This window comes from Oreochromis aureus, linkage group 10 (assembly GCF_013358895.1).
Source record: "Oreochromis aureus strain Israel breed Guangdong linkage group 10, ZZ_aureus, whole genome shotgun sequence".
Taxonomy (NCBI): Eukaryota; Metazoa; Chordata; class Actinopteri; order Cichliformes; family Cichlidae; genus Oreochromis; species Oreochromis aureus.
Genome location: NC_052951.1, coordinates 35745608 through 35759982, shown reverse-complemented (window position 1 = coordinate 35759982; position 14375 = coordinate 35745608). Strand labels below are relative to the sequence as shown.

General features: G+C 45.0%; 2 protein-coding genes across 3 annotated transcripts; one reads left to right on the top strand and one right to left on the bottom strand.

Annotated features, from left to right (window-relative positions):
* Positions 1-805: 805 nt before the first annotated feature.
* On the bottom strand, positions 806-3779 carry pfdn1 (prefoldin subunit 1). Of its 2 annotated transcripts, none has more exons than XM_039617991.1 (4): positions 3707-3779; positions 2562-2728; positions 2391-2475; positions 806-1006 (listed from the first exon to the last, which is right to left on the bottom strand). In XM_039617991.1, exons 2-4 carry the CDS (start codon positions 2702-2704, stop codon positions 923-925), a joined length of 312 nt encoding a protein of 103 aa, XP_039473925.1. In that variant the 5' UTR covers positions 2705-2728; positions 3707-3779; the 3' UTR covers positions 806-922. The 2 variants fall into 2 exon arrangements, with proteins under 2 accessions (XP_039473925.1, XP_031610281.1); XM_031754421.2 differs by lacking the exon at positions 3707-3779 and adding an exon at positions 3114-3270.
* Positions 3780-8084: 4305 nt separating this feature from the next.
* Positions 8085-12708, top strand: zgc:110540 (deoxynucleoside kinase). Its single transcript, XM_031754420.2, has 8 exons — positions 8085-8322; positions 9849-9967; positions 10039-10122; positions 10212-10321; positions 10399-10546; positions 10699-10814; positions 10894-10993; positions 12372-12708. The coding sequence occupies exons 1-8, from the start codon at positions 8214-8216 to the stop codon at positions 12396-12398; spliced, it is 813 nt and encodes a 270-aa protein (XP_031610280.1). The 5' UTR covers positions 8085-8213; the 3' UTR covers positions 12399-12708.
* The last annotated feature ends 1667 nt before the right edge of the window (positions 12709-14375 follow it).

Below are 14375 nucleotides of genomic sequence, written 5' to 3'. Positions count from 1 at the left end.
ATTAGTTACTATGGTAACAATAGTAGTAGAAGGAGAGTATTTTGCTAACCTCTCCCCTTGTTGGTGTGTCAGCCGTTTTGATTGAAAGAAGAAGGTAAACTGGTCACATGACATCAGTGGAAAGCCCAGGACGTGGGCTGGGTGGGCGTCACAGTCCAAGGATACACAGGTGAAATGTACATGAACAAATCGGCCGGCTCTCAGGATGTTTCATATCGTTGGGGCTCTGATGTCACTCACCTGTCCAGGAAAATGTGCGTTTCTTTCAGCTTCATGTTACACCGGCAGCTTATCGGACCTTTGACCTCTGACGTTCAGGGTTTAGAGGATTTTTCCTATTTGGATGAATCTCTGACCAAATGAATCAGGTCACCGTTTACCTGCAGCTGTTATTTCTGCTGCTGCTCAGTTATGTGCTGATTTATCACCTCAACACTGAGGACTTCGTAAAACCAGAGAAATATAGGGCCTGTTCTTAGCGCTGCATCCACTCATGGTGCAATTACACGTGTGTTACTACAGACATTTAAAGCTGCACGTGTAAGTTATAATTGCTGGACCCTGATGCATGCTTCTTGATCAACCTCAGGGCACAGACCTCAGATCAGCTCTTTGAATCCTTCTGTTTTAAAGGATTCAAAGTGACCAATCACATTATGACCCCGCCTCCTTTGGGCAAACGTAATTCCATACAGTCACATGATCGTCTGCTGGTTTAATTCATCAGATCACACAGACTGAGAAGAGGGTCGTCATCATCAACAAATTCAAAGTAAATCTCAGACTGAAAAAAGCCACCACCAGGCAGTGTCTTCAAGCTTTTATTGTGAAAAACTCACACAGGAAACTGTGTGTGTGTGTGTGTGTGTGTGTGTGTGTGTGTATTACAGTGTAATTATAGTGTGTGTGATGATGATGATAGTCAGTGGGCTCTCCGGGACAGCAGCATCTCTCTGATGTTGTCCTCAGCTTCCTTCACGCTGCGTTCAAGGTACACCTTCCTCTGCTGGAAATCACAAACACAAACATACTGTGAGTGCTTAGCTGTGTGTGTGTGTCACACACCAACACTGTTTCAACCTCCTGAAATCAGACTGCAGGATAATTCAACCATTTTTTTGTATAAAGCACAACAATAGTTACATCAACGTGTTTCATATTTTAAAGACTCTAGCTGACACAGTCTCTATGGAGATGGGGTTTTGGGAGATAACAGGAGGAGAGAAGCTGCAGAGAGACGTGTAAGACTGCAACTCTGCTTCCTGGTCCCAACTCTGAATAGTCACATTTTGAGAGCTACTCCATCCAAAGTGGGATGGATGCCGTCTCTCCTAACAAGACCAGAGCTGTGTCCAAATTCATGGGCTGCATCCTCCTGAGGACGCATTTGTAGGCCGATTACATCACAGCGACGCGCCGAAGGCTGTCCAAATTCGTCGACTCCTCCGAATGCAGCCGACAAATGCGTCCTCCTTTTCCCCGAATTTGAAGGATGGGTCGGGTGTGTCCTTCGTGGCCCACCATATCCCAGAATTCATAGCGCGGCTCAGCCAAACTCCAGTTTCCAACAATGGCGGCCGCTACTAAGTTTTAAAATTACTCTTATTAATCTTTCTGGGTCACAAAATAAACTTTTAACATATTTTCAGGCGAGAATGTAGCTGTGTAAACTTCGAATATCTGCTTGGTTTATCAAGATATCACATATTTCTAAAAGTGCGCTGACATTTTCGGAGACATCTGTTACCCACCAGCTCGATAGCTAGCCGAGAGCTCGAGGGTCACTGAAGCCGCCGAGAACGGCACAACTCCCGGCACATCATTTTCAGATCACTGCGGACTTTCGCTACTCAGGTTAAACGTAATATATAAGTCACTTAGACAACCTAAAAATGTTATTGTTTGTCATTTTTTCAGTGTTTTATTTGTTCGTGAGTAAATCGGTTTGGCTGAGATTAAAGTTATTAGATTAGATAAAATAAAACTTTATTAATCCCCCGGGTGGTTTTTACACAGCTGAATAAACGTCAAACAGAAAACTGATTAAACAGAAGTGTGAGATGGTCGAGAATTTACGCCAGCGTCCTGTTATATTTTAGATTGCAAGGAGCAGACGGCCGAGTTTATTAAACTCCACCCACACAGCGGTGACACAAATCTGAAGGCTAGACCGTCCAATTTCCCCAGCCGTTTACTTCCGGCCTACCCGACCTTCTGAGGACCCGGCCCACGTAGACCACGAAGGCTGGGTCCTCAGGAGGATGCAGCCCATGAATTTGGACACAGCTCAGGTTTCCTCCAGAAGGTTTCTCTAACCCCATGCAGAACATGCCCACACGCGTGATGTCAATCAGCAGTTAGCCAATGAGAAGAGGCATGTGCGCGTGCACCTCCAGCTCTTTGATCTTCTCGTCAGCAGTCTTCTGTTTGTCTGTCAGCAGGTTGTTGATCTCCTCCTTGGACTGCAGGATGAACCTGAAACACATCATGATTGAACCGATGTGATTGGCTGACACCTGCGTGACGTTCAGGTCTGTTAAGGTTAAAAGTAGGTGACTCACATGCGTCCCACACCCTCGTAGAGCCGCGTGTTGTCGGGCAGCGTGGCTATCTCCGCGTGCGTCAGCTTGGCGTGCTTCTGAACGCGCGTCAGCTGATCTATCTGCAGATCGGCCATCTTGACTTTCTGCTGCGTGTCGATCATCTTCACCTGCAGCTCGGAGAAAGCCTGCGGAGCGCACCTGACGGTTAGTCACCATGGTAACAGAGCCTGCCCACTCTGAACTACCCGCCTCCCCCCCCGAAACCGTATCATTTTTAGCTCTACTTCATGATATCACACCTTACACCCACAACCCACTCGCAAACGATTCCGCTGCGTCACTTTGACGTTAGGGGCTCTAACTACGTCACGGTGACGACACAAGGCCTGGGCGCAGGTGTGTTAAAGTCACGAGTGTGACGGTGTCGGTGTCCCGCCGGCACAGACACAGACGGAGGTCGTGGGCAGTTTAAACCGGAGACTGTGGAAAAAACACTCGACCACGTGTGAAACAGCCGCCTTAGTCACAGGCACAAAGCACGTGCCACACACACAGGTGAGGAGCTCCTACCTTTTTCAGCTCCAGATCTACGGGCGCCGCCATCTTCTTTCTGCTCCCGACTCTGAGGACACACTGCGCACGCGCGAGAGCCGCCTTTTTCTTCTATCTTTTTATGGCGGTAGCAAACAGCGTCAGGTGCATTACCGCCACCTGCTGGACTGGAGTGTCCGCCCTGTGAACTCCATCACGTGTCCTCCTCTGTGATGTGTATTTTCCATGTTTCCCGCCTTTATTTACACTTTTCAGATGCCTCCTGCACGACATTCACACTTCCTGTCTCGTGCTTATTCGTCTGTTTGACACTGTTATTTAAACTGTGTGACCAAATCTTACTCTTCACATTACACCTTCTTCTATACCTTCTCCCACAGTGTCCCTCTGCCCTGTGTACTATAATAAAACTACCCTCTCTGTCCCACTGTGGCTGACACCTTTACTCTATTTTATATTCATATCTACATGACTTCTTCTCGCTGCACCTTTTCCAAACTATTGTGGATTTTATTATGACATATATACTTATATACACTAGACATGTAATCATAGTTACTTTCATAAACTGTGTGTAATCATATATACTCATATATACGATGCATACTCACAATGAAGTGTTTATATAGTGGAGTCACTGTGTCAGGGCCGTGCAGAGACGTTTATAGGGGCGGGTGCTCAAAGCTAAAAAGGGGCACATTGAACCAGGCTGAATAACAACAACACACATTCATCAAGAATCTAATATGGGATCGCATCATACTATATCACTGTTGTGAGGCAAAGCAAACGTAGCCTATGTTTTACCTGATGGGTACAATGTTGCTGTTGAGGGGTTGCTGCTGCTCCTGCTGCTGATAGTGCTGGAGGGCAGGGCTGTGTTGATCTGAGACTGTAGACATTAAAAAGTCCATAGGAGAGATGGTAGCTGATTAAACAAGTGTCATGAGATAATAACAAAATGCAAAGATTGGTGACAGCGCTTGGAACCATAAGGCAACAAAAAACTGAGAAATAAACTAGACCCTGCCTGTGAATCACTCTTTGCCTCTCTCCCTCCTTCCATCCCCTCATCTCATCTATCACTCTCCATTTGCTGTCCATCTGAGAACAAGGCATAACTTGCTATTGCAATAAACTATTATTTAATTATCCACACTTAACAACTCTTACACTTAATCTATAATAAAATGATGACAGAAAAATGTTATAGAAGCAAAATATTTCAGTTGTGCTTATTATTATTTTTATACTGGGATACCTCTCCAACAACTGGTACATGTGTTAATGTTACCTGTGCTCTTTGTAATCCAGCTGCTGAGGGATCCACTGCCTTTAGTAGCCTCACACAGCTCCTACTGTTTCCTCCTCATGTCCTTACCAGCCATGTCTGGACAATGTTATATTATGAGTAATAATTCAAAAATCCATATACATAAAACAAACACATGCACGCACACACAGTGACATTTTAGACCTTCTTCAGAATACTGTATATACTGTGGGCACAAGTTTCCATCATGGTGCTGATCCAGAATCCTTCCCTTATTATTTATTACTAGAGCTACAATAATAAAGCAATGAGGGAAAAAGAGTAATACATATGAAATAATGTATTTATGATGATTCCATTTGTTTCACTATCCACTCTGTGCAGGCAGAAAGCTTATTACATTTTTAAACTGTAGAGATACAATAATTTTGCTGCTGTAAAATCAGCATTTTGTCTTATTTAAAATATAAATCTAATATAATCTGTTTCTTAATGTATGTTCTTTAAAATACAGCGTGTTTTTTAAAATATTATAATTATAATAATCCATTATTATGTGGACATGCATATTAGATCGTTTTAAGTGAAATATAATCCCTCCAGAAAGGCAGGAAAAGCCCTGTAATCAATCAATCAATCAATCAATCAATCAATCAAAGCTTTATTCGCCACATGCAGGTTGCCCTGCAGTGAAATGGGACCCCCCCCCGACCTTACACATAAAACACAGACATTACATGGGGATACAGGTCGGAGATTGGTAGCATTAGAGAAAAACATTGAAATGTACATTACAATGGGAAAGTACAAGAGGAAAAATATTTAGTTTTAACTTACTTTAAAACTAAATATGTTCCCTAACACGGTGACAGAGCTACAGACCCATGACAGCCTTACCCAGTGAGCCAGCAGCTATGACCAGCACTACTTGTGCAGTTAATAAAAGGACAGGTAATGTTTGTCGCGCTGTTGCACACACAGCACGCTCATTTGTTTCAGTTCGTCAGTTGTCCCAAGACAGCTTACCAACGTGTACGTAATAAGCTAACACTCCTGTGTGCTGTAGACTACAGTGTGCGCTGTTCACCTACTTACTGGTTTTGTCGCCTCAGTCTGTGTGTCTGAGGTAATTTGTGTTTCTCCTACAGCTCCGGACCGCAAAAATGCGCGTGCTCTTTATGAGCTCGTTCCAGCGCGTTCTGCCGTCAAGGGCGATCATTGGTTAATGGTGATCATGTGACTGATGCAAGCCAGATCCTTTTATTTAGCAAAACTGTGATTAATAGTTAAATATTATTGTTGAGGGGCACAGACAGGACTCTGCACGCACACACACATTTAAAAAAAAATAAATTAAAAATTAAAAAAAAAATTGCCTCAACAAAAGGGCACTTTGGGCACCCATCAGGAAAGGGGCGGGTGCTCAAGCCTCAAGAACAATCAGGTTTCGCAATAAGATTCCCCACAAATGATGTGTGCCAGTAAAAGAAAGTTTTTCCACCAAAAGACAGAGGAGAACAGCACAGGGATAAACCTGCAGACCTGACAACAGCAGGTGTATCACTCCGCTGGTTTTCTACTTAGTGACAGTGTTTACGTTGCAAATGTGCCTTTGTGACCTTCATTAGTGCCCTCACTGACACACAAAACAAAACAACGACTACACAACAGAACAACTACACAAGACAACACAACACACTAACTATACACTCCACACTAAACATCACAAATCTCCCACATCTAAAAACTCTCTCGCTCTCTCTCTCTCACTCGCTCGCTCTGTCTCGCTGCCGTTACCGTCACTCCCAAAACTCTCCCCTCTTCCTAAACAACCAAATCCCACGTGTTGACTTTTTTTTAATTGGTCGACATGGTGCATTTTTCCACTGATAGGAAAGAGGTGGCTTTCTTTCCTTTCTTTACTGTTTTCGCGCTGTCCTTAGAAAACGCTTAAAACACACACACACAAAAACGTGACGACAGTATTTAGAAAAAAAGTGTGGCTTATATATATTATCATAACTCTGGATTTACTGGCCTGTAATTAAAATTTTAAAACTTTGAAGTCCGAACTTTCAATGTGGGTTGAAATAGAGACTCAGCGTGGCTGCAGCTTGTTGCTGTGTCAGCTTACATCAGTCATGTGATTTGGAGGTGCAGCGTGTCCGTGGACCACAGAGGGTTAATAACACTCACCTTCCTTCCATTTCCAGAGTGTAACATCCAACCACCTGTGTAAAATCCGAAATTCCCATGGTGTTGTTCAAAATGTGCCCTGGCACAATCATAAGCATCGCTTGCTGCTGACAACAAGAATAAAGCCGCTCCTGCTATGGGCTGAACCATTTGTTAATGGTGGAGGGGGGGACACTATGCAGTATATTCAGTTTTAGCATTTACATTCACTGTTGACTGTAACTACGCTCAAACTGTTAATGCTATCTTATTTTAATAAACAACACTGTCATATGCAAAACTGGGGTGGCACTTGGGGTGGCAAGGGATCATTTTAGGGTGGCACTTGCCACCCCATGCCACCCTTCTAGATCCGCCCCTGCTCGTCTCACATCTTCCTCTTCAAGTACCCGCTTCCCTGTTAGAGTGAATTTCAACTTGTCCTTCCTCAGCCCTACCTTCCTACTCTTTCCAACTTTTGTCCAATATATATCCATTTTATCATCGTCTGAAATCCCTCTACTGCTACTTGACACTGAAGCCACGGAACAGGAGGTGAGAGAGGAGCCTTAAATGTAGGAGGTGTGATTTTAAAGAGAGAGAGCTGCTAATGAGGAGAAGGAGGAGGAGGTGAGAGAGCAGGAGGAAAGGAAGCGAGGCCAGGAGGACTCAAACTGGGCGTGAGACAGCATCGTGAGTCAGAGTCAGACCCCCACGGGTCAAAGGTCAGAGGAGAGACAGGAACTGTGGTGTAAGCTGGATGAAGTGGGAGAGAGCAGTGTATGGAGCAGTATGGAGCAGACTTGATGAACATGGAGGTGAAGGAGCAGAGGAGGCCGCCTCGGAAGCACGGAAACTGCACTGTGGCAGAGAGGAAAGCTCTACAGAGGGTGGTGAAGGCTGCACAGAGAGTTGTCGGAGGCAGCCTCCCAACTGTCACAGACATATACACCTCCGGATGCAGGAAGAGGGCCACCTGTATCATGAAGGACCCCACTCACCCAGCATACCCACTCTTTGTCCCACGCCCCTCAGGCAGGAGGCTGAGGAGCAAAAATGCAAAACCACCAGACTGAGAAACAGCTTCATTCCAGAAGCTGTGAGACTTCTTAATGCATAATGGACAAGAACTGTTATTGTAGCACCTTAACCACTACTTAACACTTATTGACACTGTCACTTTATCAGTGCTGGTCATCATGCCCTTTGCTGCAAAAGTATTAATTTATACCCATATTTATACCCACACTCTATACCCATACTCCATACTGGTACACAGGTTGTTGCACTCTAGTTATAGTATTATTTATTGTGTTGTCTTACTACTTGTCATTTCTGTTTGTTAAAAAAACAAACAAAAAACAACAACTATTTATTTATTACTTAAAAAAAAAGAAAAAAAAATCTGTTTCTTCATTATTTTGTTTTCTTTTCACTCCGGGACCGTGTATACATAATTTCGTTCCACCTCATGTTAACATGTGACGCGAATGACAAATAAAGCTCCTTGAATCCTTGAATCCTCCCCCTCTACTCATACGTGACTCCGCCCCCGGAAACGGAAGTCTGTATGCGCGCGGAGTTTAATTTGAGCAGCATCTCGCGCGCCGGTCAGTGGGTTTCCAAACAACGGCGAGCAATCATCGATAGTCAGCGATCGATCCGTGAACATGGCGACCCCCCCGAAGAGGCCATGCATCCCTCCCTGCAGCCCGCCGCTGGACGGCAGCTTTTCCCGCCAAAGGAAGGAGAAGAAGATCTCCATCGAAGGAAACATAGGTGAGCTCACCGGGTGCGCGTCCCCCGGACCGGCGGGACGCTCACGGACCCCGAGTGACCCGGACCGACCGGGGGAACCCGACCCGGGGGACCGACCCAGACCCCCGGTTACCGAGTTCTCAGGCCCGGGTCTATAAGTCCGTGAGTCTCCCGCCTTCACGGAGACAAGAGGCGCCAAAACCGCCCGCTTATTATCAATAATCAGCTGTTTTTGATCGATAACAGCTGTTTAGTCACAATTAGCTGTCCATAGTCAATTACCAGCTGTTTGTTGTCAATGATCTGCTGTTCATTCAATAATCAGCTGTTTGTAACGCAAATCGATTGTTTGTAGTCAATACTCAGCCCTGTGTTCAATAAGCAGCTGATTATTGAACAAACCGCTGTGTGTAGTCAATAATCAGCTGTTGATGATCGATAACAGCTGTTTATAGTCAAAATTAGCTGTCAACAGTCAGTTACCAGCTGTTTGTTGTCAGTAATCATCTGGGCGTTTTCATCATCATCAAAGTGGCTTCTTCAGTCTCTTACCTGTTTATGATCGATAATCAATTGATAATCAGCTGTTTGAACTCAATTATAAGCTGCTTGTCGAAAATCAGCTGTTTGTGATCAATAATCAGCAGTTTTTAATGGTGCTGTGCTGCTGGGGTTATGTATACTTTATTGATCCCCGTGGGGAAATTCCTCTCTGCATTTAACCCATTCACTCAGTGGGCAGCCATTGGGTGCCCGGGGAGCAGTGTGTAGGGATCGTACCTTGCTCAGGGGTACCTCAGGGTAGCTGTTCAGTGGATTTGAACCCCCGCCTTTCTGATCATGGGGCCACCACTCTACCTACTGAGCTATCCCTGCCTAGAAGGCGGCGGTTTAAATTTGGGTGTTAAATAGGTGGAGCTTGCTTCTTTAGGTGTTTGAAGGTGAACGCCTGGTCATGTGGAGTCTGTGGGCGGAGCTCAGGTGAGCCAGACTGATGGAGGTTTGCAAGTCGAGGTCAGAGTTTTGATCTCCAGAGCAAGGACGTGACCTCATCACTGAGGTTGGGGTCAGGTGACAGCGTGAGGAGCGTGAAAAGAGACGATCAGAGGTTGAATCAGCTGCTCGTGGTTTCCATGGTTTTACCTGATCCTGCAGTCACATGACTTCCTGCAAAAGTCAGCTGTTTGGGTCCTTTTCTTAAGCCCCCCCTCACACACAGGAAGTCCTTACTGCATCAGCATTAATGCTGATTTCCTGTATACGTGTGTGGAGCATCAGTAGCTCCATGCTGCACGCCACCTTGGGTCCAGCTGACAAAGAGGGAAAGGCGAGCTCAGGAAGAATAACAGGAAGTGGGTCATCGTTACCAGCGCTCATGTTACCACGGTAACTGACTCAGAGTTTCACTTGTCTCTCTTTGTGGAACAGTAAACCTGAGATTGTGTCATGTCAGGGTTACCTGAACAGGTGTGATTCCTCCAATCAAGCAGGACCAGAGATCTGTCACATTTCTGTTTCTCTCACCCGTGTCTCACCTGTGCCTCCAGCTGCAGGAAAGTCGACGTTTGTGCGCCTCCTTCAGGCAGCATCAGAGGACTGGGAGGTCATCCCTGAACCCATTGGCAAGTGGTGCAACGTCCAGAATGACAGCGATGACGTTTACCTGGTGAGCATGAATGCAGCACGCATTCTCTACAGTCTGTTTACCTTCTTGTTTACCTGCCTGTTTACCTGCAGGAGCTGAGCTCATCTCAAAAGAGTGGAGGAAACCTGCTGCAGATGCTGTATGATAAACCCAGCCGCTGGTCCTACACCTTCCAGGTAACACACCTGGCTCCATCCCCTAAGATAGCAGCACTGTGTGTCAGACATATGTGTACCTGTCTCAAGTGAGTCTCACCTGTGTGCAGAGCTACGCGTGTCTGAGCAGAGTTCGAGCTCAGCTTCAGCCTCCATCAATCAAACTTCAGCAGGCAGAAAACCCCGTCCAGTTCTACGAGCGCTCCGTCTACTCCGACAGGTAACTCACCTGACAGGTAACTCGCACGCATTTAATGGAGACACCGATATGTAGACATGTAACTCCTGTGTGAACAGGTACGTGTTTGCGTCCAACCTGTTTGAGAGTGGCGACCTGTCGGAGACGGAGTGGAGTGTGTATCAGGACTGGCACACCTGGTTACTGAACCAGTTTGAGTCCGACATCGCTCTCGACGCCATCATCTACCTCAGAGCCCCGCCACAGGTAAGTCCTACAGGTGACTCATACAGACAGGTAAAGATGTACAGGAGAACCTGGAGAATCCTGCCACCTCGGGTGAAACTCATCGCTGTCTGTGATTGGCTCTCCTTCCTTCGGCTAACTTCAGGTGCCGTGTTTGTGTATGTATTTTCCAGCGCTGCATGCAGCGGCTGCTCCATCGCGGCCGGCAGGAGGAGCAGGGAATTCCTCTGGAGTACCTCGAGCAGCTGCACTTCAAACATGAGGCCTGGCTCTACGACAGGAACCTCAGGTAACTACTCCACTGAGCGTGCTCAGAGCCTCAGCGGTGCATTTAGGAGCGCCTTGTTAACCTGTGTGTTTGCGTTCAGATTGGACTTTGATTATTTGAGCGAACTTCCTGTTCTCGTCCTGGACGTCAACGACGACTTCAAGAAGGACCGCATCAAACAGGAAGCCATCATCGACAAGGTCAGTCTGAGCTTTTATTTTGAAGGTTTTTCATTCTGGTGATGGTGGTTTTGTTTGTTTTTCACAGACATCCCAAACAGCTCTGTTCCATTTCCTGGTTACAAACGACCAATGAACCGCTTCTTGTTTATATTTATGTAGAAGTTATTGACTCCTCGTCTGTATAATGAGTGACTCCATTTGTCAGGAGTACCATCACCACGAGAGGAAAGGGGCACCGTCAAGCTGTTATTGGGGTTTTTAACAATCAGTATCTTAATTCTTAATAGAAATCTCAGTCTTTCCTAGGGCTGCACGATTTTGCATAAAATGAGAATCATGATTTTTTTGCTTAGAATTGAGATCACGATTCTCTCACGATTTTCTTTTCTAATGTAAATATTTATTGCACTTATTAACTGCACATCAACTTCGTAACAGTTGAAACTGAACATAAAAACAATAAATAAACATAAAAACAACAGATGTCTCACATTTTGTGGTTGCCGCAAAATGTTGCACTGCTTGTAATTCCGTCTCCACCATTGCTTGACACTGCGTGTATAGAGCAGGTAGTGCAACAATAGAAAAATAGTTGCGGGATGGCACTGTGTAGCATTTGTCTAGGGTGTTGATCATTTTTCTAAATCCCTCGTTTTGCACAGTGTTGATATATCTTTGGTCAGGTGATAAGTAATAGCCTCTGTAATTTCTTTGTGCCTGCGGGAGTTCGACGTGTATAGGGAAGCGCTGTATAAGGTTCCCGTTATTGATGTTTGGGTGGTTGATCAGGACGGATTTTCTCCTGTCACTTTCTCGTCATCCCTGACGTGTTCTCTGTTGTTTTTTCCCTGCCAATTTTAGCATCACACGGCACAGCTTCTGTATCACGTGGTATACTGCTCCGCCCTTGTCATTTGTTGAGGAGGAAGAGTAAGCACTTGTTTTCATGCAGATTACGTCCCGGATCAAAATGCGGTACAATCGTCGTCGTCTTTTTTTTTTTTTTTTTAAATCGTTGTCATTTGGAAATGAGATCGCACATAAGTATGAATTGAGATCGCGATTTTCTAACGATTAATCGTGCAGCCCTAGTCTTTCCTGTATTTTATAATCTGACATGTGCCTGACACATCTAACATGTGTTTAATCTGTTTTTGAACATTGTTCCTGAAATTAACTGAATAAAATTTGTAAACTCTGCGATCTGCGCAAAGGTTTTTATACTTTGAAGTAACAACTGTGACAGTAAAATATGTCAGAAACACTGCTGTTTGTTCATGCATCTGCTGCTAACATGTTTCCGTGCTTGTATTTAATTCTCATTTAACTTTCACCTGGTGGTTTTATTTTGAAAGTCTTTTGTAATCTGTTAACAGGACTTCTATTTTATCTGCAGGTCAGAGAGTTTCTCACCACACTGTGAAGCTCGTCCACCAATGAGAGCTGCTGGGAGAAGTAGTGGAGCGTCTGATTGGACGACTGATATTTTTTTTTTAATTTTTAAACTTGTTTTTATATTTTTGTTGTGTGTGTGTGTGTGTGTGTGTGTGTGTGTGTGTGTGTGTGTGTGTGACCATGATATATTTACTTGCTCTAATTAGCTTCATATTTATCCGTCAATCTGGGTCATTCCCATTTGTCCTGACAGTGAGGTGTTGTTGAAGCAACCACGATGCCTTCAGGGACCGTTGGTGTTCTGGTTTCTGTGTGAATAAAGTCAAACTGAATGGGCACGCTGAGTTTTTTTTAAAAGACCAAAGTCCAACATGTCAGTGAAACAACTGTGTGTGTGTGTGTGTGTGTGTGTGTGTGTGTGTGTGTGTGTTCAGGCTCACAGCTACAGTTTAACTCTGTGAAGCTGGATTTAAGAAATAACTATAACTAGTTATTGGAGCATGTTTAGCGCAGTCTTGTGGCGGTAAAGGATGTGACAGTGAAGTCAGGTTAACAGCGGGTCTCCTGACCCAAACAGGCTCCCCTCCACACTGATTCATTCAGAAAGTGTACAGACCCGAACATCACAGCTAATGAGTGGATTCTCCTGTTTCACTGCTGCTCGCCACTGTGAGAAACTGCCGACGGTGTCAGACAGGCAGACTGTGGCAGCACAACGACAAGCCGCTACAGCTCTTGTTTACCTCCCAGTTACTGGTTCAGTCGTTGGTTAGCGCCAACCAGGTGACGTCATGTTCTGTACTGCCACAGGATGGCGCTACGCACGCTCCTTTAAATGCCGTGTCACAGTTAAACCTGTGACGGTGTCAGAGCAGGGCTCCGTGCTGGAAACAAACCTGAACACGTACAGTTAAGCCCATAATTATTCATATCCCTGCCGAATTTTGACTTAAAGTTACTTTTGTTCAACAAGTAAGTTCGTTTTTGAGCAGAAATGACACAGGTGTCTCCCCAAAGATAATAAGATGATGTACAAGAGGCATCATTGTGGAAAAAAATATTTCTCAGGTTTTATTTATATTTTAGCAAAAAGTATCATGTCCAGAATTATTCATACCCTTCTCAATAATCAATAGAAAAAAGCCTTTATTGGCTATTACAGCAATCAAACGCTTCCTATAATTGCAGACCAGCTTTTGCATGTCTCCACAGGCATTTTTGCCCATTCATCTTTAGCAATGAGCTCCAAATCTTTCAGGTTGGAGGGTCTTCTTGCCATCACCCTGATCTTTAGCTCCTCCACAGATTCTCAATTGATTCAAGTCAGGACTCTGGCTAGGCCACTGCAAAACGTTAATGTTGTTGTCTGCTAACCATTTCTTCACCACGTTTGCTGTATGTTTTGGGTCATTGTCGTGCTAAAATGTCCACTGGTTCCCAAGGCCAAGTTTTTCTGCAGACTGCCTGATGTTGTTGCTGAGAATCTTCATGTATTGCTCTTTTTCATGGTGCTGTTTACTGTGATTAGGTTCCCTGGTCCATTGGCTAAAAACACCCCCAAAGCATTAGGTTCCCACCACCATGTTTGACAGTGGGGATGGTGTTCTTTGGGTTGAAGGCTTCTCCATTTTTATGCCAAATGAAGGCAACATCATTGTGACCAAATAATTCAATTTTTGTTTCATCTGACCATAACACTGAAGACCAGAAACCTTCTTCTTTGTCCAGATGAGCATTTGCAAAGGCCAAATGAGCTTTTGCATGCCTTAGAAGTGCCTGGAGAAGTGGCGCTTTCCTTGGTCTGCATCCGTGGAACCCAACAGTGTCCGTTGGACTGTCTGCCTTGAGACATTGCCACCAGCAGAGCCCAGATTCACCAGAATGGCCTTGGTGGTGATCCTTGGATTCTTTTTCACCTCTCTCACTATTCTCCTGACCAGCACAGGTTTCACTTTTGGCCTCCGACAACGTCCTCTGAGATTTTCCACAGTGCGGAACATCTTGT